General features: G+C 60.4%; 3 protein-coding genes across 4 annotated transcripts in view; 1 reads left to right on the forward strand and 2 right to left on the reverse strand.

Annotated features, from left to right (window-relative positions):
- Nucleotides 1–173: 173 nt before the first annotated feature.
- ATP5F1D (ATP synthase F1 subunit delta) lies at nucleotides 174–3,268 on the reverse strand. The gene is made up of 5 exons (XM_085040495.1): nucleotides 3,086–3,268; nucleotides 2,147–2,300; nucleotides 1,698–1,786; nucleotides 1,119–1,247; nucleotides 174–282 (listed from the first exon to the last, which is right to left on the reverse strand). The coding sequence occupies exons 1-4, from the start codon at nucleotides 3,218–3,220 to the stop codon at nucleotides 1,125–1,127; spliced, it is 501 nt and encodes a 166-aa protein (XP_084896621.1). The 5' UTR covers nucleotides 3,221–3,268; the 3' UTR covers nucleotides 174–282; nucleotides 1,119–1,124.
- Nucleotides 3,269–3,515: 247 nt separating this feature from the next.
- Nucleotides 3,516–11,724, forward strand: CBARP (CACN subunit beta associated regulatory protein). 2 transcript variants are annotated; one of them, XM_085040493.1, is made up of 10 exons: nucleotides 3,516–4,099; nucleotides 6,265–6,336; nucleotides 6,891–7,036; nucleotides 7,134–7,195; nucleotides 7,498–7,663; nucleotides 7,736–7,910; nucleotides 8,106–8,258; nucleotides 8,562–8,769; nucleotides 8,883–9,066; nucleotides 9,412–11,724. In XM_085040493.1, the coding sequence occupies exons 2-10, from the start codon at nucleotides 6,289–6,291 to the stop codon at nucleotides 10,592–10,594; spliced, it is 2,325 nt and encodes a 774-aa protein (XP_084896619.1). In that variant the 5' UTR covers nucleotides 3,516–4,099; nucleotides 6,265–6,288; the 3' UTR covers nucleotides 10,595–11,724. The 2 variants fall into 2 exon arrangements, with proteins under 2 accessions (XP_084896619.1, XP_084896618.1); XM_085040492.1 differs by having other exon boundaries at nucleotides 3,516–6,336.
- Nucleotides 11,725–11,940: 216 nt separating this feature from the next.
- The window catches only part of STK11 (serine/threonine kinase 11), a 32,314-nt gene continuing 17,779 nt past the window's right edge, over nucleotides 11,941–26,475 (reverse strand). Inside the window, exons 7-10 of the mRNA XM_085040494.1 lie at nucleotides 25,159–25,216; nucleotides 17,893–18,086; nucleotides 13,979–14,198; nucleotides 11,941–12,718 (exon numbers count right to left, since the gene is read on the reverse strand). Coding sequence (XP_084896620.1) covers nucleotides 13,990–14,198; nucleotides 17,893–18,086; nucleotides 25,159–25,216 — 461 coding nt within the window. The 3' untranslated portion in view covers nucleotides 11,941–12,718; nucleotides 13,979–13,989. The remainder of the gene's footprint in view (nucleotides 12,719–13,978; nucleotides 14,199–17,892; nucleotides 18,087–25,158; nucleotides 25,217–26,475) is intronic.

Raw genomic sequence — 26,475 nt, forward strand, 5'->3', positions numbered from 1 at the left:
GGCTGAGGCAGAGCCAGTGCTGAGTGTGAACCTTCCCTGGGAATTCCTGGCCAAACCCCAGGGCAGTGCTGGTGAGCCCCTCCCTGGGTGAATCCGCCTTGGGGCAGGAGCTGGGAGCTGCTCCAGGCTCCAGCTGCAATCGCTGCCTGGGAAGAAGGTGATGTGCCACAAGAGGGGGTCACATTTCCTTTTAATTGATCAGAACCATTTGTCCCATTCCATCTGTACAGCCAGGGAGCAGAACAGGGACAGGCTGGGAGTTCTGCATCCACAGTGGGATTCCTGCAAAACACAAAGTGGGGTCGGGTTAGTGTGGGGTGGGTTTGGCTGGGCCATGGATCCCAATCCCAGGGCTTGGTCCCACTCCAGCTGCTCAACTACTGTGTGCAAACACGAGCCACTGGCTCTCAGGGACCAAAGAGCACCTGGACCAGAGATCAGGAGAGAGCAGGAGCTGGTGCCCTCCTGTGCTCCAGGCTGAGCCCGTTGGAGGCTGTTGGTGACTCACAGCCCTGCACAGCACACACTGCCGCAGTTCCCGACTGCCAGCACGTGGGAAGGGAAGGGATGAGGCACAGTCTGAGCAGGGCAGAGGAAAAAGAGGCCACAAGGTAAGAGCCCAGCCTCACCTCCCCTGAGACTGAAACTGTTTGTCTTTGGTGGGAGCATACGGGGCAGAGGCCACACACTGCCCTCCCTCTGGGGCCCAGCATTCCTGCTCCACCCCCAAGGTGTCCCTAGGCATGGCCGGTCCCAATGTGACCTGGGGCACCAGCAAGGCCCCAGCAGTGACTGCAGCTCCCAGTCTGTCCTAGCATCAGGGTGAACCCCACCCTTGTCAGGGCTGAACCCCAGTGTCACAGCTGGGCTGGATCCCACAGTGCCACAGCCCAGCCCAGCTCAGCCCCAGGCCCATTGCTATCCTGCAGCCTGAGGTCAGCTCTGGGCTGAGACCCCCTGAGCCCCGCCAAGAGCTGAGGCCTGACCCTGGCAAGGGACAGCAGTGGTGTCACTGCTCCCCAGAAGCCATGCAGATCCCCTTACCCAGCTTGGCAGGCCCACAGGACTCATCCCCAGAGCAGGTCTGGGTGCTTAGTCAGGCCACAGGTGACCCTCACCTGGATTTACTCCAGAGCCTTAACCAGGGCTTCGTTAGCTTCTACTTTAATCTGAGCTTCTGCTTTAGCAGCTTCATCGGATGCTGCTGCCATCTCTGACACAGCTTTCTCCAGGTTGGATTTTGCAGTCTGGACACAAGAGCACAAGGAATTTGTCACTGGGAGACGCTGCAGGAGAGGGGACTGTCCTTCCCTCCCTCCCCTGCAGTCACTGGTCCTTCATATGGATGCCAAGGACCCACTGACTTGGGAGCCCCACAGAGCTACAGACACAGCTGTGCTGGCCCCAGACACCTTATCAACAGGGAAAAGCTGTTCTGGAGGTAGGGACAAGGTCAGTGTCTGTCCAAGGGGTGGGAAACAGCATGGAGAAGGTTTATGACTCCACAGCTCCCTCTCTCCACAGAATTCACCAAGGAGGCGCCCCAAGCCTTTGATCCCAGAAGGTAGTGGGGCTGCAGACACTACCCTGGGTTCTGGGTATAGGAAGCTCCCAAGACATGCATCCCAGAGCAGATATGGGGGGCAAATCCTCCCCAGCAATGGAGCCAAGGCTGGCCACAGTCTCTGGGTACTCACAGCCAGGTCCAGCATGTCCAAGGCCACTGCCTCTTCTGCCAGCACCTGTACCGTGGAGTCGGGGTGGACAGTGACAGAGCCGCTGCTCACTGCAAGGCACAACATGGGGTGGGTCAGCCAGGGCTGCCAGAGGGGCTCAGCCCTGCCATCCCCATCATCCTTTCCCAAAACAAACCACTGGGCCCCTCCTGTCACATTCAGGGACCTGGCACACATCCCAAGGGAAGCTGAAGGAGGAGATGCTCCTAGAGTGCCTGAGCAGAACCAAGACCTGACCCCAGCCCACAGCTCCCAGAGCAGCTTCCAGCAGCCCCTGGCAGGCTGGGAAAGCAGAAATCCCTGGAAGTGCACCAGGCCACACCTGGATGGGCAGAGCCTCCCTTGTGAAAGCGCCAAGAACATCATCCCCACGCACACTTGTCCTCCCCAGCTCCTCCTGCCGCGCTCACCAAAGTACTTGCTGGCCGTGCCATCCTCAGCATAGACTGTGACAACGCCCGGCCGGAGCACCTGGAGCGTGGGGACGTGGGATGCCAGGATGCCAAACGAGCCGGTCAGCGTGGGCACATCCACCTGCTTCACGTTGGCAGCGTTGTAGAACACCTGGATGGAGAGGGCAAAGGGGCACACTCACGAGGGATGGGGGCCATGGAGAGTGGTAGCTCCGGAGAGCCCAGAGAAGAGCCCATCCCGAGGGAGCAGCCCAGTTCCCAGCTCTTGGCAGGTTCAGCACACCCAGGTGTGCCCAGGACAGCCTGCACCTGAAAAGGGTGGGATCGGAGCAGGGCTCCGGAGGAGAGGTCCTGGCAAAGGCACTGGGGAAGCGTTCCCAGCTCCCAGGGGCACGGCAGGGAGGCGGCACATGGAGACACGGAGTCGGGAGTGGGCGAGAGGCGCCGGCACAGCCGGGAGCAGCCTGGGAAGCGCGTGGGGAGCCCTGAGCTGCCGTCCCCGCTCCGGCCCACGCTGCCGGGCCGGGCCGTCCCTGTCCCCAGCGCCTGCCCGCGCCCTGCCCCGGGGACAGCCCCGGGCCCGGCGGGGGCGGACCGGCCGTGTCCCGCTCCGGGCCCGCGGTGCCGCGGCAGGGTCGGGCCTGGCGGACACAGCGCGTCCAGCAGCGGGACTGGAAGGGTTGGACCGGCCTCGGGCGGTTACGGGAGCGCTGCGGCGGCACCGAGCGCCCGGGGGATACGGGCAAGGCCCGAGGTCAGGGCCAAGGTCAGCTCGGTGACAGCCCCGTGACAGCCCGGCCGGACCCCGGGGACCGCAGAGCCCCCGGACACGGACAGCCCCGCGAGGGCGGCCGCACCGGTCCCGCCCCGGGCCCTCAGCGGGCACCGGGCGAGGCGGCGGCAAGGGCACCGGGACCAGGGCTGGGACGGGCCTACCTGTGTGGGCGAGGCGAAAGTGAAGGCCATGGCGGCGGGGCCACCGGCGGGGTCGGCATAGCCGCGGGCGGAGGGCAGTGGCAGCGCGGGCCGGGCAAGGCGGAGGAGGCGGCGGGCACAGAACATCGCGGCCATGGCGGCGGCGGCAGCGGCGCGGGGCAGGCCGGGACGGCGCCGGACCACAGCTCCCGGCGAGCCCCGCGCGCCGCCCGGAGGAGGAAAATCGTCATGCTGTACCGCATAGCCTTATGGGAGTTGTAGTTTTCCCTCGCCCGCTGTGTGTCGTGGTGCTGGGCAGGGGGGCTCCGCTCCGCCCCCGCACCGAGGGGCCGCCGTACCCCCGGCCCCGGACCGGCCGTGCCCCAGCGGCTCGGGGAGCTCCGGGGCAGGGATGGGGACAGGGAGGTGGGACAGGGATGCAGACAGGGCTATGGGGCAGGCAGGGGTACAGGCAGGGAAGCAGGCAGGAGTACAGGCACGGGTACAGGCAGGGAGGCAGGCAGGGATGTAGTTAGGGGTGGTGCAGGCAGGGATGCAGGTAGGGGTGGTGCAGGCAGGGATGCAGGTAGGGGTGATGCAGGCAGGAGTGGTCCAGCCAGGTGTGCGGGCAGGGGTGTAGGCAGAGCTGATGCAGGCAGGGATGCAAGCAGGGGTGCAGTCAAAGCTGGGGCAGACAGCGGTGTAGTCAGGACTGGGGCAGATAGGGTGTAGTCAGAGCTGAGGCAGGCAGGGGTAAAAGCAGAGGTACAGGGAGAAGCGCAGGCAGGGTGCAGGCAGGGCTGTGGGGCACGCAGAGGTGCAGGGGGTGCAGGCAGGGCTGTGGGGCACGCAGAGGTGCAGGCAGGGCTGTGGGGCACGCAGAGGTGCAGGGGGTACAGGCAGGGGCTGGGGCAGCCCCTGTCCCCACGTGACGCCCGCGCCGCGCGGGGGCGGCTCCGGTTCATTCATAAATCCCGGGGCCGCCCCGCCGCACCGAGCGCAGCGGCGGCGATGGAGCCCCGGTCTCGGTTGTAGGTGAGTGTCTGGCTTCGCCGCCTCGCGACAGCCCCTATCGCGACACAGGGAGCCGGTCCGGCCGAGGGGAGACCATCACGCCCTACCGCGCGTGGAGGTCCCGGGGGTTCCTGCCTCGCTGTCACCAGCCCTGTCGGCAGCTCTGTCACCAGCTCTGCATGCATCCCTTATCCCTGCCCCACATCCCTGTCCCACATCCTTGCCTGCATCCCCCGTCCAGCATCACTCATCCTGCATCCCGCATCCCTGTCTCCATCCTTGCCCCACATTCCTGCCTGCATCCCGCATCCCTGCCTGCATCCCGCATCCTTGCCTCCATCCCCGCCCCACATCCCTGACTGCATCCCCGTCACCGCGCTGGGGCGCGGAGGTGCAGTCAGGGGATAGAGCGGTTCCCCCCACGGCCCCAGCCCAGCCCCAGCCCAGCCGGACTCCGTGGGTCGCACACTCGCGTGGGGCGCAGCCCCGGCCCGCCCCCTGCGCCCCCTCCCACGTGCGGGGGCGCGGCACCACCGGGGTCCCCCGACCCCGAGCCCCCGCCCTGGGCACTGGCGGCGACCCCGGGTCCCGCCCCGTGTCCCCCCCCGGGGGGACAGCCCGGGGACCGGCCCCCTCCTCCAGACAATGGCCGTCCTGTTCCTGCCGGGTCGCCATGGAGACGGGATTCCTCCATGATGGGGAACAGGAGGGACATTCTTCCCTCTCCCCCCGGCCCCCTGCGCCCCCCGCCTCGGGTCTGAGGGTGCCCCGCAGGGATCCCGCCCGTGGGGCGACCATCCGGCGTGGAGCCGCAGCCCATCGCCCCGGATCCCTCCTTGCCAGGACCGGGGTACCCCCATGTGGTTGGAAGCGGGTCACCCCTCTCCTTACCCTGTCCCGGGGGTGGCGGGATGGGTCCCCTCACCTCGTGCTGCATCTCACCAGCTTGGAGATGCCCGAGGGCCGGTGTGGGCAGGAGGCTCTCTGCTTCGGGAGGCCCCCAACACCCCGATATCCCTCCAAGGGGTTCATACCCCCACCTGTGAGAGGGCCGCCCTCAGCCATCACCGTCCCTCACTGCCAGCTGCGACACGGCCACCCCTGCGCTGTCCCCACGAGTGACAGTCCCCACCCCTTCACGGGCTCCATTCACATTTTTCAATGACCTAATTTTGAGAGGCTTCCAAGTGCCCACCCCTGCCCTCTCCGGGGGTCCCCGACATAGCATCGCCCACCCAGCTCAGGCTCAGCCCCTTCAGCAGCCTGGGGACACACGGAGGGGACACACGGACCCGCAGCAGGAGCTGGAGCTCGGCAGCCCCCGGGAAGGGCTGGACACGCGGAAGGGTGACGAGGTCCCCACTGGGTCCCCGAAGGCCGCAGGGCTGATGCCGCGGTGGGGTGTGGGACCCCTGTCCCCGGCGGCTCTGGCTCCTCAGGATCTCGGCCCGGCCCCCCCTCGGCCCCTCGGTGTCCCCCCCGCGCGGACAGCCCGGTGACGGAGCCGCTCTCGGGATGACTCACGAGCGTCACCCGTCGCTCTCCGGCGACACCCACGCCACGAGCTGTGGGGCGGCCACCTGCCCCCTGTCCCTGCCGGGTGCCCCCAGAGTGGCTCCCCCCGAGCTTCCGCGGCCAGGGGGTCCCCCGGGAGCGGGACTAGAGCTGCGTTTGGCCCCCGGGAACGGCAGCGCGGTGTCACCCCGGACCCGGGGCAGGGACTTCTCCCCCCCGGCCAGCTCTGGCCACTAGCACCAGTCACCGTTTGGGGGCTCTGGCCCCAGCCGGGTGTGGGGACCGCGGCCGCTCTCCGCGGGGCCAGCGGCTGTGCCCACGCGAGCCCGGGGGCTGGGCGGGGGGTGGCTGTGCCCGGCGGGGGTGAGGGGCTCCCCGGGGAGGGGCAGCGGTCCTGCCCCCTCCTCCCCATCCCTCTATCCGTCCATCCCTGCTTCTCTCCTGACCACACCCTCCATCCCTTCATCCTTCCCCTGAGCACACCCTCCCTTCCTTCATCCCTCCATCCCGGTCCCTCCCTCCATCTCTCCATCCCGGTCCCTCCCTCCCGGTCCCTCCCGGCAGCTCCGCACCGCGGTGCCGGGCAGGGGCCGGGCAGGAGCCGCCGCCACCGCCCCCGGCCCGGCCCCGCCGTCCCGGCCGGTGCCTCCCTCTGTCTCCCCCCGCCCCAGGACACGCTCGGGCCGGGACAGACCATGAGCGATGACCCAACACCCTGGGACAACGCGACCGAGAGCGCCACGGTGAGTCCTGCCTGTCCCTGCCTGTCTCTGCCGCCCCTCCCCACGCCGCCAGCCTCGGGGTCTCGCGGGAGGGGGGATGCATGTTGGGAGCTGTGGGGTTCTCGTGGCTGTCGTGGGGCTGGCGTCTTCCCCGGGTGGGGACGGCAGCAGCCCCGCTGTCACCCCCTGCTCTGCCACTCCTGGGGGTGGGTGACAGCTCTCTGTGCCCTGTGCACCGCTGGGGTGCTCCGGGTGCTGGGGACCTGGGGGCTGCCTGATCAGACCCTCTCCCCCGGGCAGGGGGAACCAGCACCGACCCCCGCGGCGGGGCAGGGTTGGGGGTCCCATCTCCGTTCCCATGCCCATCCCCGTTCCCACTCTCGCTCGGCGCGGGGGCCGCGGGCGGCTCAGCCCCCACGGCTGCCGTTGCCTTGGTGCAGGCAGGGCCCGGGGGCGGCGGGGGGAGCGCGGCGGCTCTGGGGAGCAACGCTGGCGTCAGCGCGGTGGGGGTAGCTTTAGGGTGGGCAGGGGTCCCCCAGCGCGTTCCCGCGGCTCAGCCCCTCGGCCCCGGGCAGGCGGTGCCCGGCGAGGTGTCCCCCCAGGATGGGTACGTGCTGCTCCTCGCCCTGCTCTCCATCTTCATCGGGGGCACCCTGGTCCTGCTCTCGGGCATCCTGATCATCTGCCGCCGCTGCTGCGAGGCCGATCGCCGGCACTCCAGGTGAGCACGGGGTGACGCCGCTGTCCCCACGGTGTGTGACACCGCGAGGAGGGTCGGGGGGGCTGGGCCGGGCACCTCTGACCCTCCTCCTCCACAGAGCCAGCGATGACCCCGAGAAAACCAACACCACTTACCTGGATGACTCGCAGCCAGCGCAGGGTGAGTGCCCCGAGTGCCACGCTGACCCCCCGGCTGCATCCCCAGCTCCAGGGAGGGGGGTGAGGCAGCTCCTGGGCCCTCCCTTCCCAAGGTGCAGCCCCTGACCCTGTGGCAGTGACCACCACTCACCCATTGTGCCCTCCATTGTCCATCCCTGGCTGTGGAGTGGGACTGCCAGCTGGGAGCAGGAAATTCCGGGCTGACGTTGAGGCCATGAGTGCAGCAAGTTTGCCAAGCCTCAGCTGGGGAGTTTGGGGTGCACCGCGGTGTGGGGAGCTGGTTGCCGACCCCCTTCTCCACAGATATCACCAGCAAAGCAGAGGACCCCGAGTGCCTGTCATCCTCCAGCTACCGGGATGCCGAGAGCGAGAGGTTCCTGTCCTCCACCTCCTCCACAGCCCGGCGGGTCTCCTTCAACGAGGCCGCGCTCTTTGACCAGGGCAAGAAGACCCAGGAGAAAGGGAGGAGGTGAAGCTCTGGGCTAAGGGTGAGGGGAACAGGAGGGCCAGGGCTGCCCCTCCTGACCCGGTTGTCCCACAGGTACACACTGACAGAGGGGGACTTCCACCACCTGAAGAACGCCCGCCTGACCCACCTGCACCTCCCGCCACCTGCCCTCAAGATTGTCACCATCCACGAGTGCGAGTCCAGCGAGAACAGCCTGGCCATGACCCCCCGCCTGCCCCCACCCAAGCCCGGTCTTGCCATCTTCCAGGTGAGCCCCCAACACCCAAGGGACAGGAGGGACATGGGGGGCCAAGCATCCTGCAGCACCCCAGGGAGGCACTGCTGGGCCCAGGGTGGGAGCCTCAGGGCATTGCTGGAAGTGGAGACAGGAGGTCCTGGGGTGCAGGGGCCCCTCCTGGTCCCCACCCTCGTGCAGACCCCCTAAGCATGCTCTGCCTTGCAGCCCCCCGCGGGGGCCCTGCCCCGGCCAGTGCTCCCCAGCCATGCCGTGGGCCCCAGCTCTGCCCTGCCCGGGGATACCTACAACTCCACCGTGGACACCAGCTTCACGGAGGCCAGCCCATCCGCCTCCTCCGACTCCGGGGAGGGCCCCTCGGTGAGTGCTGGGGCAGGGGGCCGGGACGGGGCAGACCTAAGTGTCCTATCCTGCTCCCTCCCTGGTCCCCCAGATCCCATCCCTGCCCCCCTGCTCCGTGCCAGGGCTCCAGGGAGAGATGTGGGCATCCAGCTAGAAACAGGCTCTGCCCCCTCTCCCGCCTCGTCCTGCCCCGGGGGACATTTGTGCATCTGCTGCAGCCCAGCTCTGTGCAGCGGACAAAGGAGCCGAGTGGGATGCGGGGGGGCTGGGGGGGTAATGCATGGGGCCGAGCGGGCACTCACGGCTCCCCCACACCCCCAGTTCACAGCAGCACCCAGGAGCGGGAAGGCGGCTGGGGCGAGCAGTCCCAGCTCCGGAGAGCCCCCTCCGACCCCTCCCCAGGGCACCGTCCTGCAGTTCTTCACTCGCCTGCGTCGCCACGCCAGCCTGGACGGGGCCAGCCCCTACTTCAGGATCAAGAAATGGAAGCTTGAGAGCACCCAGCGGGCGTCCAGCCTGGACACCAGAGGTGGGGGTCAGCAGGGGTCCTGCGGGGACAAGCAGGGTGGGTGGACATCTATGGGTGGGGGATTGGTGGTGCTGGTTGGGTTTGTCCCCCCAGCCCTGCCCTGCAACCCCCAGGGTCCCCCAAGCGTCGGCAGTTCCAGAGGCAGCGGGCGGCCAGCGAGAGCATGGACCAGGAGGACCGGGACCCCCATCAGACCGACATCATCCAGTACATTGCCCACACGGACGACGTGGCCTTCCACCCTGCGGGGGGCCCCTTCCTGCCCTCCCCCGCCAGCCCCCCACCCTCTCTCGGCAGGTATTTTTCAGTAGATAAGAGGGGACGGGAATGGGTGAGCCGGGCACCGGGAAGGCACCGAGGGACCTTGCGCTGCCCTGGGCATGGGGGGCTCCCACCTCTGCGGCTCTGGTGGGGCAACTGGGTCTGGGGTGAGGGGTCTTGGCAGGGCTGGTCATGGGAGGTTGGGCTGGGGCGTGGGCACGGTGGTGGGGACAGCATGGGGACAGCATGGGGTCAGCATGAGGGACAGGGTGGCACCATGGCACCGCTGCGGAGCCTGCAGGGCCCGGGCTGGCACACCCCCTACCCACTGCCTGCGGGGTCTGTCCGGTCCCTGACGTGACACCGGGATGGTGCCTGCAGGCTAGAGCCGGGCGAGGGGGGCGCGGGCAGCCCCGGCGAGTCCGGCGTCCCCGAGCAGCCCAGCGCCTACCACGACATCTGGAGCCTGCGCGCCTCGCTGGAGCTGTACGCGGCCTCCGAGCGCAGCAACGACCAGGACTCGGTGCGCAGCGACGGCGGGGACAGCGTCTCCTCCGCCAGCGGCGTGCCCCCCTGTCCCTCCCCTTCCCTGGACGAGGCTGAAGGCCCCGAGGAGAAGTTCTGGGGTCGGCCCAAGCCGGAGGAATCGGAGTCCGGCACACGCAAGCTGCTGCAGATGGACAGTGGCTACGCCTCCATCGAGGCGCCCAGCCGGGGGGGCGAGGAGGGACCCCCGAAGGACCAGACGGCCTCGGAGAAGCGCATTTGCTTCACCAGCGCCGGGCGGAAAGGAACCATCTTTGAGAGCTTCGAGGGCCGGGAGCCGGAGGAGGAGGAGGAGGAAGAAGAAGAAGAGGAGGATGGAGGGAGCACGACCCTGGGCGCAGCGGGTGGGGGACACCTCCGTCCCCACAGCCCCCTGGCCTGGTCCCCGTACGGGCAGATGTTCCCAGGGCGGGAGGGGCTGCCCCGGCGGGACTACAGCATCGACGAGAAGACGGACGCGCTGTTCAACGCCTTCGTGCGCCACGACCCCCAGTTCGACGAGTCGCCGCTGCGGGGGAAGCACCGCTCCCGCACCCACCTGCGCAAGCAGTGGCAGCACACGAAGCAGTTCAGCGACCCCGGCGTGCGGTACCCGGCGCTGGAGCGGCACCGGACGCCCCTGCGCCGCGGCGACAGCGCCAACTACCCCCTGGACGCCCGGTTCCACAGCCCCCTGCCCCGCATCATCAGCGCCGGCGACGAGGAGGCGGCAGAGGCGGCCGATGGGGTCCCCCCTGCCCCGGCGCTGCCTGACCCCGAGATCCAGGTGATCGTGGAGGAGCCCGGAGAGGCGGCTCCCGAGCCCAAGGGTGGCTCCGAGCCCCCTGAGGACGATGACTGTCCCGGGCCCGGGAGGTGCTTGGGGCTGGGCTCCGGCTCGGAGCTGATGGACAAGATCGCCGGCGGCCTGGAGGAGAGGCTCTATGGGCACCTGCGGAAAGCGGGAGAGAGAGAGACCCCCGAGTGCACGGTGGCCGTGGCGGCGAGTGATGCCTCCCCTGACCACAGCCCGGTTTAGGCCCAGCGTGAGGGGGAGAGACCCCGGCACAGGGGGGCTCAGCCCCCACCAGGGTTCGGGGCTCCATCCCCTCCTGCTGCCGGCACGGGGTGCCCGGTGCGGGAAGGGTGTCCCGGCCCGGGAAGGCCAGGAGGGCACATGGGGTCCCCTGGCCATACCCCCACCGCGGGGGTCCGGTAGCGTGGGGTGGCCGAGGCCCCCGGCTCCCGGGAGCAAGGGCCCGGCCTGGGGGAGCCCCGGGGGTCGGGGCGTGGAGAAGAAGCCGAGCGTTGGCCGGGGGTCAGCGCTGAGGGACTTTGCTGAACCCCCCATGCCGCTGAGCACCCCGTGGCAGCTCCGCTCTCCCCTCTCTCCGTGGTTCTACAAGCAATAAGCCTCTCGTCCGGCCGGGAATGTCCCCGCCAGGAAGGGGCCGGAGTTGGGTGTCCCCGCTCCGGGGGATGCTGCGGTGCCGCTCTGGCAAGGGGGTAGTTTGGGGAGGGGGGAGTCACCTCCTCAATCCCACAAACCCCCCCGAGATCTGCAGGGAGCCTGGGATCTAAACTGGAAGCAGGTGGTCTGGGCCAGGGGGATCCTTGAGAGGCTCATGCACCCCTTGGGGGCCCCATAGCAGCAGTCTAGGGGCTGGGGGGGGCAGGATCGGCCCCAGGGACCCCAAAAATACCCCCCGGAGGGGTGGGGGTACCCGATGCCTGCCCCTGGAGCTGCCCCCTCAGCCCGGGGTACAGGGTGAGAGCAGAGTGGGGGGTCCCCAGCATGTGCTGCGGGTGACCCCCAGTGCCCCCCACCACCCCAGGAGCTCAGTGGGGGGGGTCGAGGATATTTATTGATTTTTACAGAGGCGGCTGCTGCTCCGGGGAGGGGGGTGGTGTTTGCTTTTTATTGGGTTTTTATTTGCATTTCAAAGGATGGGTGAAAAAGAGAAAAAAACAAACTGCCTCAGCCCAGCCCCGGCTGTGGCACCTGGGACTCGGCAGCGGGGGGGGGACAGGCAGGGCCCCCCCAAACCCCCATTGCATGCGAGTAGAGGCCGGGTTGCCCCTTCCCTCTGCGCAGGCTCTGCCCAAAGCCCTCCCTCCATCACCTCCGCGTTTTTAAGTCTATAAACAAAGGAGAAAAACCAAAACCAACCAACTGTGATGTCTCTGAGCTCTTTTCTTACCTTCTGCCCCCCGGTGCTGCAGAGGTGGGGGGGGTCGGGGCAGTGGGGGCTCCGGGCCTGGCATTGCCCCACAAGTGCAGGGTTTGCCTGGAGGGGCTGTGCCCTTCCAAAAGGAAAAGGAGGAAGAGGGGCTGGTCGTGCCCCTGACCCCGCCTGCTGCAGGAGGAAGGACATGAAACCCACCTGCTGTTTTCACTTTATTTTTCTGTAAAAAAGAAAAAAAAAAAAAAAGGGAAAAAAAGGGGAAAAAAAAAGCAAAAAAAAAAAAGCAGAAAAAAAGCCAAGTGGCTGCCAGCGCCCAGATCCCTTCTGAGCTCAGATTCCTCCCAAGTTCTGAGCCCTTCCTGGGCCCTGTTCCCTTCCGAGCCCCTCCGAGCCCCCGTGCAGCATGCAGGTGTGATAGAGTTCTGCTTTGTCTTAATACCTGTTTCTTTTTTTGTTTTCCTCATCTGGTTTATTTTAACACATCACGATGTGTAGGAATCTCTAAATATACCGCAAATATAAACAAAACAAAACAAAAAAAAAAAAAAGAGGAAAATATATAATATATAACAGTAGTCTAAAACATAAAGTGCACGGCAATGGCTTTGCACGACTCTACACGGCCGGGGGGGGCCCGGCAGGGGGGAGGGGGAGGGTCCCACGCCCCCTCATCCCACCCTTCCCATCGCAAAATTAAAAACAGAATCAGTGTCTTGATTGGCAAAGAGTGATTGAGGGGAGGGGGGGCAGCGTCCTGGCAGCCGCAGAGTTCAACTTCCAGGTGTCCGGTGGGGGAGGTCCGGTCACTGCAGCTTTGTGTCCTGGCGCTGGCCGGAGCGGGGGGCGCGGGGAGGGAAGGGGGGCTCCTTGGTTGGTTTCCTCTGGTTTCCTTTTGGATCGCAAGCACAATCCAGTCCCAGGAGAGAGGCAGAGCTGGGGTGAGGAGGGGGACGCAGGCTGGCCCGGGCCCGGGGACGCTGTGGGAACAATAGAGAGAAGGGGGTTAGGGAGGGCAGGAGTTGCCCAATTTGGGGTGCCGGGTCTGCTCCCGACTGTGGACAGGTCACACCCTGCACCAGGGCTTCCTCTGGTACCCTGGGATGGGAGCGAGGGGCCTGGGGTGCCTGCAGAGGGAGAGGGGTCCCTGCGCTGTCCCTGGAAGCTTCTGGGGGCTCACACAGCACGTGGTACCTCAGCCAGGTGAGCCCAGACCTACCCAAAGCAAAACCCCGGGGAGAATGTCACCAAGGAATGCCAAGGAGTGGAGCATTCCCTTCCTTCCAAAGGTTTCTAGGCTGAGGTGGGGGGGAGTGACCTAGCCAGGCTCAGGCAGCCCGCAGGGACCTTCCCCTTCCAGCAGCAGCCGAGCAGAAAGGGGCAAGAGGAGCAGCAGGTCCCGGGGAGCCCCATCCCAGGCTCTGGCTGCACCGACTCCCCGCAGGTGACTCACTGCCCCCATGAATTAAAGATGGAGCTGCCACGGGCTTCTGACAGCTGCAGGGGGAGGATCCGGCTTTTATTTCGGGCTTTTTTCACACCACAAAGCTGGTCGTGATCCAGGAGATAACAGAGCTCAGCCCCAGCAGCGCCGTGACGAGCATGAGGCCGGGGGCGGATGAGGCTGAACATGAGTCACTGCTGGCTCCGTTATGAATGAGGGGTGGGAAGGAGGGGACAGGGCTTGGAGCTGGGGAGGAAGGAGCCGGAAGGAGGAGGGGAAGCACGGAGTGGGCTAAGCTTTCCCTGGAAGGGGCAGGGGCTTGGGCATGGCAGTGGCCTGGCTATGGGTGACACGGCCACCTCCTGGGCTGGGAGAAGGTCCCATGGGGGCCTCTCTGGGGACATCCCAGAGCTCAGTATTCCACTGCAGCCCAGCTCCTCTGTGCTCCCCAAATCTGGAGAGTGGTGAGGCTGGGAGTGGAGCAGGGGGTGCCAGGGGAAGGGATTGTCATGACACAGCCTGGCCACGACAGCAGCTCTCACATGACAGGGCAGCATCTTGCAAAGCGAGAACAGACAAGAGCCAGGGGGGCAGAGCAGGGCATGGGGAGGGTCTCCCCAGGGCTCTGCACCTCCAGCACCACGGGGGATCCAAGCCTTGGGTACCAAGACTCTGCAGAGGGATGCTCAGGACCCAGACTACAAAACACCCAACTCCTTCCCGCTGCCCATGGCTGGGGCAGACTCACATGTCCCCCCGACCCCTCAGGCAGCCCCCCAAAGTGCCCCAGCAGTACCTGGGCAGAGCTCACTGCTGCTTGCAGGTGGAGAGCTTGCGGATCTTGCTGCTGGCAGAGCAGGCCTTGCGGGAGGGGTTGGAGGAGGCGCTGGCCCGGCGCTCGCCCTTGGCCCTGGCGCTCAGCTGCCCCGGCTCCGTCCCGTTCATGCACACGGCCTTGGGCAGCCCCTTGCCGCGGCTCTGCCCGTTCTGCCCGGCCTCCTCCTCAGGCACCTGTCCTGCAAGGGAACGGCCACAGTGAGGGGGTGGCAGCAGCCCCTCAAGGAACATCCCAGTGTCCAGGATGGATCCTGCTCCTGCAGGAAATCTGAACCTGTTCCTGTGCCATCGAGGAGCGCAAGGGAGGGATGCCGAACTGGGGATGTGCAAGGCTGAGAGCCTGAGACTGTACCTCCACCCCCGCTGTCCCTGAGGACTGGTTTGACCCCTGTTCCCTCAGCACCTGGTCATGGCTGGCACAGACCTCCTGTCCCTCCTCCCTGACCCCCGAGCCCTCAGGCAGCAGCCTGGCTCCTCCTTCTCCTCCTGCCTTCTCTGGAGGAGGGAATGCAGGTCCCAGCCCCAGGCACCAACTTTGGGATACCCAGGGGCTGGGTATGTTTGCAGAATGGGGCAGCGCATCCCCTCCTGGCAGGGCCAAGGCTCAGATGTGTCACTGTCCCCTGAGGGGACACCCCGATGGGTGTCATCAGCCCCTCTCCCTCCTCAGCTCCCTGTGACTCAGCAGAGCAGGTGAAGAGCCATTTCCAGAGGCGTCTCCTGCTGCCACGGCTGGAGCTTGGGTCACATCCCTTCACCCGGGGAGTGACAGAGGGATGTGGCTGCAGAGCATCCCGGGGTGCCCCCACCGGGAACACGGCACAGCCCCCAGCCCAACGCAGGGCTGAGGAGAGGCTTCGTCAGGCTCCCCCCCACCGGATCCAGCCGAGGCAATTTCCTTCCAGCAGGAACGTCACGCTCCAGGGCCCTTCAGTTATGACTCAGAGGTTTGAGTGGAAGCAAAGGCTGTAAGACGATTATGTATAATTTTCTTTAAAGGATGCTCAATCCTTTCTCCGCCAAGGCCGGGCGGGACGTCAGCTCCGCTTGCGCCAACGATCACCCCACTGCTGGGAGCTGGGGGGGAGCACACAGGGGTGCTGGGAGAGCTGCTTCTCCTCTGGGGAAGAACAGTAGGGGTCCCACCTCGGATGCCTGGGCATTGCCACATCCCCCCAGCACTGCTGTGGGTTTGCCAGAGATGGGGAGGGAGGGAGGGATGTAACCTCGGTTACACGTGCAATCGATTCCCTCCTGGATCTCCCCCTGCATCCCTCCTGATGGGAGTGTTGCCACAGCTCCCAGTCACTGGCTTGTGGCCACTTACCTGAGCGCTCCTGTCACAGGAGGGACAGGGACTGACTGGTGAGGGACAGCTCCTGGCTCTGTGCACACAACCCTGGCACTGCTGGAGCCGGTGGCACCCTCAGTGCCCAGCCTGGCACCCTAGACCAGCACAGCTCCTGGCCCAGCTCACCACAAGGGTGGGGGTGCTCTGGCCCCCCAGGGGACAGAGGGGGTGCCCTGGGAGTGTGGCAGTGCCTCAAGCACTCTGGCAGTGACAGGCACAGCAGAAGGCCCAGAAGCACAAAGCTTATTGCCCTGCTATCATCCCACCAGTGCCCAACCCCTCTGGAGAGGTGATGGCTGCAAAGGGCTCAGGAGTCCGAGCTCTAGAAGAGGGGGACACCCCAGTCCCAGAGCCCCCAGGGATGGGGCTCCCTCGGGGGCTGGCATGGGTCAGGCTGCAGCCCCAGCCCAGCCCAGCCTGGCTGCAGCACCCCCAGAGCTCCAGGTTTTTCCTCCCATCCCTCCATCCCACCGGCACGACTGCAGAGCCTCAAACAACCCCATTCAGAGCAAAGCTGAACACTTCTCCTTCCCCTCCCTCGGCTGAACTCGGTCCAAGTCAATTAACATTTCTGACTGGGGAGGGAAAAAAGGATCTATCCAAACAGCTCATTTGTCTTTTGTGTGACTCTTCCCTCCTCCCCTCCTTCCCTGCTTCAAAAGCACAGTCCCGGGAGTCTATTATGGATACCAAGGAGGGAGGTGAATCGTGAGCTAATTTTACCTCCTTCACCAATGACAGTTGCTGACGTTCAAATTAATGAAAATAAAAATTCAGCATGGGCTGAAGTCTTGGCAACTGCTGCCCCCGCGGAACCGCTGACCCAGCGCTGAGTCTGCCCGAGCTCCTGCCCACCTCACCCTCACCACGAGCAGGGCTAAATATAAAATAAATAAAGGGAGGGCTGAGAGAGGAACCAGGAACGTGGCTGCTCATCCCTGCTCATCTCTGCCACCCCTCACATTCTTAATGGATCCGCATCCAGCTCATTCAGGCACCAAAAAAGGTTTCAAAATAACACCGCAAAGAGGTTTTGAATCGCTGTTTGTCAGACTGAGCACACAGGCACCATGAGCAGCCAGGAACACACCTTCCCAAGCACCAGCCTTGGCTCAGAAGCTCCAGCCCTGGCTGTATTTTGCAGACTGAGATTGAAAAACCCAAGAGCAGGTGCTGCAGGATGGGGCTACAGCAGAGGAGGGGTTAATGCAGGACAGGAAAGAGCAGAGCTCGGCCTCTAGACCTGAGGCAGCACAAAAGCACCGAGCAGGATGCTCACATCTCTTCACTGCACGCAAGTGGGGAGAGGATTCTGCCTCCAGGCCACAGCCATCCTCTCCCTCCATCCTCTCCTCCATCCTTCCCTCGGATGGGATGTTTAACACCGATTGAACCAGGGGCTTGGAACATTTACATCTCCCCACAGAGCTGCATAAATCTTTAAATAACCCTTTAAAAATGAAAGCACTTCCTCAAAGCCCCTTCTTCCTCTGAAGAACACAGGATTTAATGAGGTTTCCTCTTCCCCCTCCCCTCCCGCCCCAAACCCAACACCCACCCCCACCTATGAGTCACTCACACTCCTGCTCTGGCTGCCCAGCAGAGCCACAGCTGAACTGATCCCCCATGTACAAGGGGGCTTTTAATTTATATTTTAATATGGGATCACTGCTAGAAACGTAGCACTGAGCAGGTTCAAAGGGATGCTACAGGAAGAGTTGGGTGGAAAAATTCCCATCTATTCCCTCTGCAGCTGCTCCCACCTCTGCAATGCTTCACAAACCCACTGAGGGTCTATGCTGGGACCCTCCTCACCCTGCTCCTCCCACAAATGTGTTTCCAGTGCTGAGGGGGTTCCTGCCCATCACAAACGCTGCACATCCCACCTCACCGGCCCCTCTCAGCCTTTAGGTCTGTAATCCTTCTGAAACAGCACAAATTACATAGATAACATGGAAGGTTTTCCAGTAATCTGCTTGTCATCTGCCATGACAGCTCTGATTTGGGTTTAAACTCTGCTGTTTGCATGAGGAGGGTGAAATTGCTGGTGTCACTGCTCTGGAGAGGATCTCCAACCTCAGACGTCTGCCTGTATGGGGCTCATCTTGCTCGTCTGGGATGGACACAGAGCTGGGGAGCACTGTCACAGGCCAGACTGGGATCAGGCTCCCAGAATGCAGAGGATCCCCCAGCTGTGCCATGTACCCTGAAGACAGAGTCATTCCAGGGCTCTGCTCCCAAATAACTCATTCTAGCAAAATTGGTCCAAAGAATTAAGTGTGCTGAACAGCAGAGTCCAGCAGCAGCTGTTCCTGGGAGAAGGGAGGAAGCTGGCACAGGGATAACTTTGGGAGGGGCATCCTGGTTGATCAAATCAAGGACTGAGGAAATCTGGAGCATCATGGCTCACTCACACCATAGCACAACCAACAGTCTCCTCTGCTGAAAGGATTATTGAGACCTCAAGGCCTTTCCTTAAAAGCTCTAAACAGACAAAAAAACCCCAAGCACTTCCCCCCTACCTGGTACTGTGAAGTCCTGAGTGTAGATGATATCATCTTCAATGTCATACAAGTCATCATCCTCTTCCTCATTGTAGCCATGCAGATCTTCCAGGTAAGGCACCGCCGTCATGCTCCTCCATCTGTCCTTCGTCTCGGGGCTGGGAGGGATGGGCACCAGCGCCTCTGCCTGAGCGTGTTTCTTCCTAAACCAGCTGAAAAGAGCCCAGGGACAGAGCTGGGTCAGTGCACAAGGCATGTAGGAATTCTCCACACCGAGATGGCCCCAGCCCACCCCAGTATTCCGAACTGGGAGCTCCACCCATGGCAGGGCAGGGGGATCAAAAGGTCTGGCCAGGAGTCAGAGTATGCTGTAGGACACACTGGGAACAGGACAGGAACAGAGGGACAGACACAGAGGGCAGCTCAGGGCCTGGACATGCAGCTCAGGAACATTGTCCCCGTCACCAGCTCCAGCCCAAACTACCTGAAAGTCAAAACACATCAGCAGAGCTGCCAGAGCTCCTGAGTTTTATTATCCATGCAAGCAGGACAGAAGGAACTTCTCCCATGCTGAAGCTGAGGCTGATCCAGCCCAACAGACACAAGTTTGCAGGATCCCAGCCTGAGGAGAGGGGCAGTTACTGCAGCGGTTTCCTCTAAAAGCCAGTTTGCACCAAGGCTGCAGCAGAAACTTCTACTTTATCCTTTTATCCCCCCTCTGTCTCAAGGGACTCCTATCACCACCAAACCCCATGCTGCCAACTGGCCAGGAAAGGATATCGGCTCTGAAAGCTGTTCTTAATCAGATCAGGAATCCAGCAGGCTGCTTCCCAGCAGCATCCCAGAGCCAGATGGGATAAACCTCTTAGATTTTCATCGTACTCCCCTAGCAGAGCTCTGACTCCAGACTGTCTGGGACATCTCCCAGTGCTGCATGTGGGCACCCAAAGTTTCCTGGAAGTGCTGCTGGAGCCTCCACACTCCCAGTGACCCGTTAAATGTGGGTGAGAGCAGAGGTTCCTCCAGACCCAGGTACCTCTAACACACCTTTCCAGCCCACACAAACCTGATGGGACACAAGTGCATCCCACCCTGCAGTTGGCATCCAGAAACTCCTGGCCTCCAACCACGGAGGAGGGCCAGAGCCAGCCCAAGAGCTCTCACCAACCTGAGCCATCTGGTTTTTATCACCCCAGTTCCAAATTCCTTTCAGGAAGGAAGGCTGAAGGCACCTCCTGCGCAGAGCTGTAATTATCATTTTGTTCTAGTCTTACACTGCTTTGACAGTCAGCCTAAAAAAGAAGTGGGATTCTAACAAAACTATCAGGAAAAGCGAGGAGTGAGGAGATAAACAAATGGAAATGCAGCTACTGGGACAAATCAGGCAGGATTCAAGGGAGGGGTGAACTCTCATCCAGAAAGTGCTTCACCATCAGCATCTTTAAACTGTTTTCTCTGCAGCAATGGAGTTTTAGAGCCAGGCAGCCCCTTGCCTGCCAGAGGAAGGTGTTGTTTGGGGAGAGGGACAGGAACTGCTGCAGATCTCAGCGGGCAAGTGTCACCTCTGGTCCCTGAAGTGGCGCTACAGGAGTTAAGCAAAGCCCATCCCAGCTGCCGGACCGGCAGGAAGGGAGCAGGACCAGCATAACTCGATTCTGGCTGAGGGCTCCTCACAGATCCCATGGATGGCTTCCTCGTTGACGTGAGTGGCACATCGCTCCCCTAATCGGATCAATCCATTTCCCTTCCTCGGCGACTGCGTTCATCGAGGAAGCGACTGCCAAGACAGCAAATCCAGCCTGGGCTGATCCGGCCTGGCAGGATCAGCAGCACAGGGGCAGAGGAGCCACCAGCTGGTTTTGCCAAAGGCACTGGCGCTTGAGGGATCCAAACTCAACAGCAGAGACCTCGGGAGGAGGGAATATCCAGGACAGAGGAGATCAGAGTGACTGCTGTTAAAAGGAGAGTTTTAAAGGGAAAAAGCCTGGAAGTCCACAACAACTGGTGTTTTTATTTTGCTGTGTTTCAGCTCTGCCTCACTCTTCCCTCCTGTCCTACTTACCAGGAGAGTAAAAATAGGTTTTTATTAGCAGCAGAAACCTGAATCACTGTACTCCAGTCATTATGCTTCCATCCTCCGGGAGGTGATTTCAAACACTTGCATATGCATATATGGTAATGAGGATAGAGAGTGAGAAGAGAAATCCATTGAAGTTCTAAGAAAAATCAAAGACCTCTTGGAAGGAGCCTCGAGCAATTCTGTATGAAGTAGTGGAGTATTTCCTGGCAAGGATTTTCCAGCAGGGACTGTCACTTTCTGTGCTGGTGCTGGAGGTTGTCAGTGAAGATTTACTCTTCAGCTGAGGACCACTGGCTCCAGGAACACCCTCATGCACCTCAGGAAGCCACTGCTGAGCTAGAAAGCAGCACCTCCTGGTCAGCAACGGCCATGAAATAAAGTCCCTCCTTACCACCCAAAACACAGAGCTCTGCTGATGAGTACCCTGTTCCACCAGTTATTCCCAGTTTCAGGGATGTTCTCTAAGCCAGCTGCACTGTCACACACACAGTTACCTGGTGCTTGTGGTGGCTGCTTTAACCCTGAGGGGGAAGAAAATATTTTGAATATCTCAGAAGTGCCCCTTCTGCAACACATCCCCTGCAAGAGGCAGATTCCTCTCTGGTCTCTGTTTCAAAGAGCTGGGAGTGGCTTAGAAAAGCTTCATAGTGAAGGCAGCAGTAGTAAGGGATTATTTCTTCCTATTCCACAAGCTCGTTGAGGCGCCTGAAAAGCTCAGAACCCCCAGCCAGCAGCAGCACAAGTGTTAATTGTGATCCTGCCAGGCAGAAGTGGTGCCCAGACGGCTGCTGTCAGCCACAGGGAGATAAGACAGCAAGGGTCAAGGACTGAAGGGAAAGAGGAATCTGGGTTGCCCAGTGCTTAATGAGCTCGTCTGGTTTGCAGCTCCCAAGCTCAGATCTCCCATCACAAGTCCTCCCTCTGCTCTTTTCAAGTCCTGGTATAAGCAAGGTTAAAATAAGAATCTTGTAAGCACAGCTGCAGCTTTCCAACACTCCCAGCTATTCACTTCCCATTTGGGTCACAAACATTGCAGTTGGCTCGGTTTGCACAGGGATGGTTTTCTCTGAGAGCAAATGCCAAGCTGCAGATCCCTGCCCTGCCAGCCAGGGTCAGGACAAGTGATTCTCCACCTCCTGTGATGCCATGTAAGGGCCTCGAGCTCCCTGGAAGGTCACTGTCACCACAAGCAGCAACTAACAGGGTTCCAGTTTAGCTCAGCTCCCTCACAGGCAATCGTGGAAGGCACACAATGTCCCAGGGAAAGGCAACACACGCCAGCAGTGTCCCTGCAATCACTGTTCCAGCTCTTGTTGGACCAAGAGATGTCCAAGCTCTTCAGTCAGGTTCAGAAAAAACAAAAGTATGAAAACAGCAGTTTCTCTCAGCTGTTGGTGGGACCAAAGGTGACAGTGATGGCTCAGACTCCTCCAAGGAGCTCTGGAGATTCAGTCCTTAAACTTTCCATGTTATAAAACTGATTTGTAGAATGTGGGTAAAAGAAGGACAGATCCCTTCCATATGCTGCCAGAAGACAGGAAGGCTGAGCCAGGTGCCTCAGGAAGGGAGAGGAATGCTTCTTTGTGTCCTGCTGAGGGGAGATCACTGCCTGGCACAATAGAAAAGGGATTGGGAAGATCCATAAGTGCAAAGGCAGCAGCAGAAGCTCAGAGAAACCCCTCTCTCAAATACAGGAAAGGAAGTCCAGGAGCAAAGTCCCAGCAAAGGAGCCCTCGGTGGCACCACACACAGATTTCCAAAGGATTTGGTACCCAGCTTTGAACAGCATTCCAGAGCTATGCTTCAAACCCCACAGGTGCTGGCAAAGGCAGCACAGCAGCTCCAGGAGGAGACCCCAGCCCTGCAGGTTAATTTGCACCTCCACTAATAAAAGGTGGAAGTGCTTCCCCTCTCGTGCTATGAACTCCTGCAATCGGATCTGCGCCTGAACAAATTAAGTGTGACACTTGTGGAGAGGGAAGGGAAGATGGTTGCCTTGGAAACAAGGGACAGAGGTAGAATTCTGCATCCACTTCATCACTTTAAGTGCTGCAGCAGGTCAGTGAATTAGTAACAAAATGTGGTGTATGAACAGGAAGCCCTTCAGCAAAAGCACGGGGCAGAGGGGAGGTGGTGGATTATCCATAGGGAACAGGTTGGAACTTCCTGGCTCTTGGCAGCTTTTCCTCCCTGCCCTATAATCCCTATCCCAGGAGCACCAAATATTCAAGGAGTTGAGCTATGAGCACTAGTTTTCCACTGAACATCATTCCACTCGGCTCCTTCCAGGGAAAGCAGGTTTCCAGGATCTTCCACTGCTATTCAGGGGTTGGCTTCTGGCAGATCCTAAGCTCTGAGATGACAGGCTGGGAGAGGCTTAACTCATTTCCAATTCCAACTCCAGGTTTGTTCTGCATGGACTGGGTTGAACAGAGCAGCATTTTGCTTTGTCCCACTCCAGGAAAAGTGCAGAGACAGGAGTTTGATGCAGTTCAGCTGCAGGAGTGAGGAGAGAGGAAGGCAGCTGGCAGGGATGAAACTCAGCAGACTCTTGCTCCAGCATTCCTCTGCTGCTGCAGGGGGAAAAGCATTTGGAATAGCTGACAGGAATAATGGAAGGAATGGTTGGATTACCATTGCTGGGCTGCCTGGATGCCTTCCCTGCCTCCTGCAGCTCTGCTCCCTACGGAGGAGCACTCTGTGCTCCCATGGTGCTTTCTCAGGGCCCCTGAGCCACTGATTTTATCCCTGATCCTACTGCAAAAGCCTTCACATTTTATTGAAGGTGAAGTGGGGAAGGAGGGATCCTGAGCACCCCACTCTGTTACACTTCCTTTGGGATCACCCTTCCCACAGGACAGGAGAACACTGCCCCTTCCCACCACCCTGACACGAGCCTGGTCCAGCAGTCTCAGTGCAAAACCCCTGCCCGGGGCCCAGGGGCTGCTCCTGCTGATTTCAGAGCACTTTGATGATCCTGACTGTCCATATGAGTGAGTCCCCGGGAACAGCAGCTCAAAGACATAAAAGGAGACTTCCAGCAGCACGGAAAGGCACAGGGTGATTCTGGTTTGAGCCGGGATCCATCCCAGCAGGGCAGCCCGGAAAAAGTCGCTTGATGTTTCTCTGGTTTAGTTCCTGTCCTTAGCAAATGCTTTTGAGGGGAGGAGTGTAGGGAATCCCACAATCATTAATGACTTACTCCCCACAACACATGAAATCTAAGGATTCTAGAAATCAAACCTCTCCTTAATAAAATGCTTTCCCAAACCCCTCTGCCAATACCCAAATGGCTGCCTGCTGTCCTGACTGCTGCGTTCCATTTACAAAAAAGAAAACAGGGTCAGGTTAAGCATCAGGGCTAAGCTTCTATTTAAAGAAAAGGCAGGAGAACCAAGCTCTGGATTCTTTAGCACTAAAAGAAGCTGGACAGACACATCCAAGGCCCAGGCTGCAAGCTCTGCTGTGCTTGATGTAATTACTAGATGCCACAGCAGGAGGAAGGAGGCAATTACTAATAGGGGAGAAAAGCCTGTTAAGAAGCACTGGCTAAGCTCACACAAAACTAATAAGAGCCTAAGCCTTGGAAATGCTCCTGGTTTGGAGGTAGAGCCTTTCCTTAGCCCCTCTCGGTGCTATGGGATGAAAAGCCTTGGCACAGCAGCTGAGGAGCTCTGTGGCTGTCCTGTGCCAGAGGCGTGCTCCAGTTTCTCCAGCTTTCTAACTACATGCAGGGTCTCTGGAGGCCCCTCTGTGCTTCCAGCTGGGCAATGCTGACACAAAAACTCACTGCCAAGTGGGAGGAGGGCAAAATGGAGCATCTGGAGTTGGGGAACCAGCTCAGTCACCTGGCAGTGACCCATGAGGGCCCAGGGCAGTGCCTGAGCTCAGAGGCAGCCTCTGCCATCACAGGAAGGAAAGTGCTGTTAGTGCTTTTCTCAACACTTTCTGATGACTCCATAATTCCTGCTTCTTTTCCAGTGCTTCCTGACAAAGCATGGCAAGCTGAGCCCCTCTGGTCATGGCCAGTGGTACTGGGAGGAACGTGCAGGGAAAGGCAGCCTCAAACAGCAAATGCCCAGTGCCGAGAGTCCCTGAAACAATCCAGGCACGGGGCTTGGCTACTACCAAAAGAGTCAGCCTGACACTTCATTAATTGCTTGGGCAGCCCCATAAGCCCTGTCCTGCCAGCCCTAACCCCCAGCCCTGCCTGTACCCCAGGGTCCCTCCAGTATCTGTGGGAGCTGGTCCCAGTTGCTCTCAGCAGAGCCCCAGTGACCTCAGGCCTTTCAGGTTCTGGCTGCGGCTCCTTGGGCACCTCCCAGCGACCATCACCTGACAGCACATGGCTTTTCCAGAGACACACGGGGAAAGCAGCGCTGTTCCTGCAGCGTGGAATGGGCTCAGCACCACCCTGGATCACATCCTTGCTTTTACACAGCTCCCAAAAGGATCTGGGCAGGCTCACAGGGTGAGCAGCTGCGGTCCAGAGGCAGCTCTGCCTGTCCTCAGAAGCACTTCCCATTCCAAGAGGAGATAAGCTAATGCAGCCTCCGCAGTGAAGCAGCCTCATGATGCTTTTTGTTCTTGTACTTTTATCCGCCCAGGAAATCTCTGCTTGGAGCCAGCATGTTCAAACAGATCCTTAAAAAAACCCCTCAGCGATAACGGGGCATTTCCCCCCCTGACTATGGCATGGAAAATGGGGGAGGATATGGGGGAGGGAGAACTGAGATATTAAAGAGAAAGAAAAAAAAATTTCCTATTGTCCTGGAACGCTTTTCCACATACTGACTCCATATGGAGCAAATACCAGGGGATATTTCTGTCCCCAGACTGGCCAGAACTAACACACGTTACTGAACAGTCCCACTTCAATAACACAGCCTTCAGGACCTCCTGTTCTGCTCCATTAGGACTTGCTGGTCTCTGGAAAAAATTATCCAGAACCCTTAATTATCCAGAAGCAGGCACGCCATGAACAGACTTCCAACATATTCCTTATTTACTGGTTAGCAATTCCAGTGCTTCACCGGATGCTCTAATAGGAGGAAAAAAGCCAAGTGGAGGTTGCCAGAGCCCCAGCAGAGCTGGAGGAAGGTGATCTAGTGACTTCCATGTGTCTGCTGTCAAAAGGAAACAGGAGGTGAGAGCAGGAGCACAGGTACAGGAGGAGCAGGAAGAGAAGCACTGGTAACACTCACTTGTGCTGCCTTATCTGCTGTATTGAGAACCTCTTGGCTGGGTCGTATTCAAGCATCCCTGCAAAGAAGGAAAAAAGTCCAGGTGTGATCACAGACACTCCCAGGAGTCAAGCCAGGAAGCACAAAGCTCTGCCCTTCCCTCCCTCTCCCTCCCCAACAGCCACGCTGTGCCCAGTCCTGGCAGCTCCAGGCAGGATTTGCTCCATCAGTCACAGGAAGCTCAGCATAAAATTCCAATCCCACTGGTGACCTGATCCAGTCTGTTCCTTAGCTTCCCACCTGCAAAGCAGGTACAGCCCTTCCCTCCCTGCCTCCCTGTGAAGGGACTGAGGCTTGTCCAGCCCTCAATCACAGCTCCAAGAAAGTCTCTAGGCAAAGAACATCAAGACTTTGCATTTCATAGATAATTCCATTGAATCTCCTCCACGGAAGAGCCAAAGCCTCAGGCACAGCACATGTCCAGTTGCTTGGTGTCTCAGATACTCTGGCCTAGTGGAATTCTGTTCTGAAGCTGGGGGGAACCGACAAAAAAAATCATCCCACTACCCATCCCGGTGCCCTGGCCAGGACTTGGATTTCTGGGATCATCTGCTGAGGTAGCAGGGGTGGGTGGTGAGCAGAGTGGGGAGAAGAAAAGCAGCTCATCCCTATTCTCTCTGGGAGAGAGGGAGGTGGATTCCTTAAACAGCCTCTCAGGATGCCCACTCTGCTCCACTGCCTTTCAGAAGAGAAGCTTCACAACTCAACAGAAGGGAAGGAGCAAATTTTGCCATATTCTCCAGAAATGAGCCAATGGAACCCTGGGAGTCCCCTCCAGCAGCATCCAAGATATTCTCCAATGAGGGTTCCAGGAATATATTCACCTAATGAATGCTAACAAAACCTCATGGCTGAGCAGTACCAGGAGTTTTGCTTTTACTGGATGATCCCGTTGCTCCTGAAGCACCTGCAATGTCAAGTCTTGCACAGGATGCATGAAAAGTGAGGATTAGGAGAGGGGTAGGAACAGGAGGAGCCCATCTCCAGCAATCAGAAAGGTCTGGGAAGCAGCACTCACTGTCAAACAGGAATTCTGAAAGTCAGGACAGCAGCAAACAGTGCAGAGTGCTGGGGAGAGCCAGGACGAGGACACATTGAGAACACAGGGATGGGGGATACATCTGGGTGGACACTGGGCAAGGGAGGGATGGAAAGACACATCCTAGTTCAACCAGGAAGCTGCAAGGGCCTTGCAGGTGAGATTCTGCAATTCAAAGGTCACAGAAGAGATAAATCACCACAGCACATGTGACACCAAAAGCTGCTCCGGAACATTTT

Source organism: Lichenostomus cassidix, chromosome 28 (genome assembly GCF_008360975.1).
Source record: "Lichenostomus cassidix isolate B80296 chromosome 28, HeHo_3.0, whole genome shotgun sequence".
Classification (NCBI taxonomy): Eukaryota; Metazoa; Chordata; class Aves; order Passeriformes; family Meliphagidae; genus Lichenostomus; species Lichenostomus cassidix.

Bases quoted from the DNA above. Each gene is read 5' to 3' on its own strand.
- ATP5F1D (XM_085040495.1), bottom strand. From the start codon at position 3,220: ATGGCCGCGATGTTCTGTGCCCGCCGCCTCCTCCGCCTTGCCCGGCCC. The intron at 2,301-3,085 runs GTAGGCCCGTCC...CTCTCCATCCAG, and splicing joins CTTTCGCCTCGCCCACACAG to GTGTTCTACAACGCTGCCAA. The intron at 1,787-2,146 runs GTGAGCGCGGCA...TGTGCCTTGCAG, and splicing joins CACGGCCAGCAAGTACTTTG to TGAGCAGCGGCTCTGTCACT.
- CBARP (XM_085040492.1), top strand. From the start codon at position 6,289: ATGAGCGATGACCCAACACCCTGGGACAACGCGACCGAGAGCGCCACG. The intron at 7,911-8,105 runs GTGAGCCCCCAA...TCTGCCTTGCAG, and splicing joins CCGGTCTTGCCATCTTCCAG to CCCCCCGCGGGGGCCCTGCC. The intron at 8,259-8,561 runs GTGAGTGCTGGG...CCACACCCCCAG, and splicing joins ACTCCGGGGAGGGCCCCTCG to TTCACAGCAGCACCCAGGAG.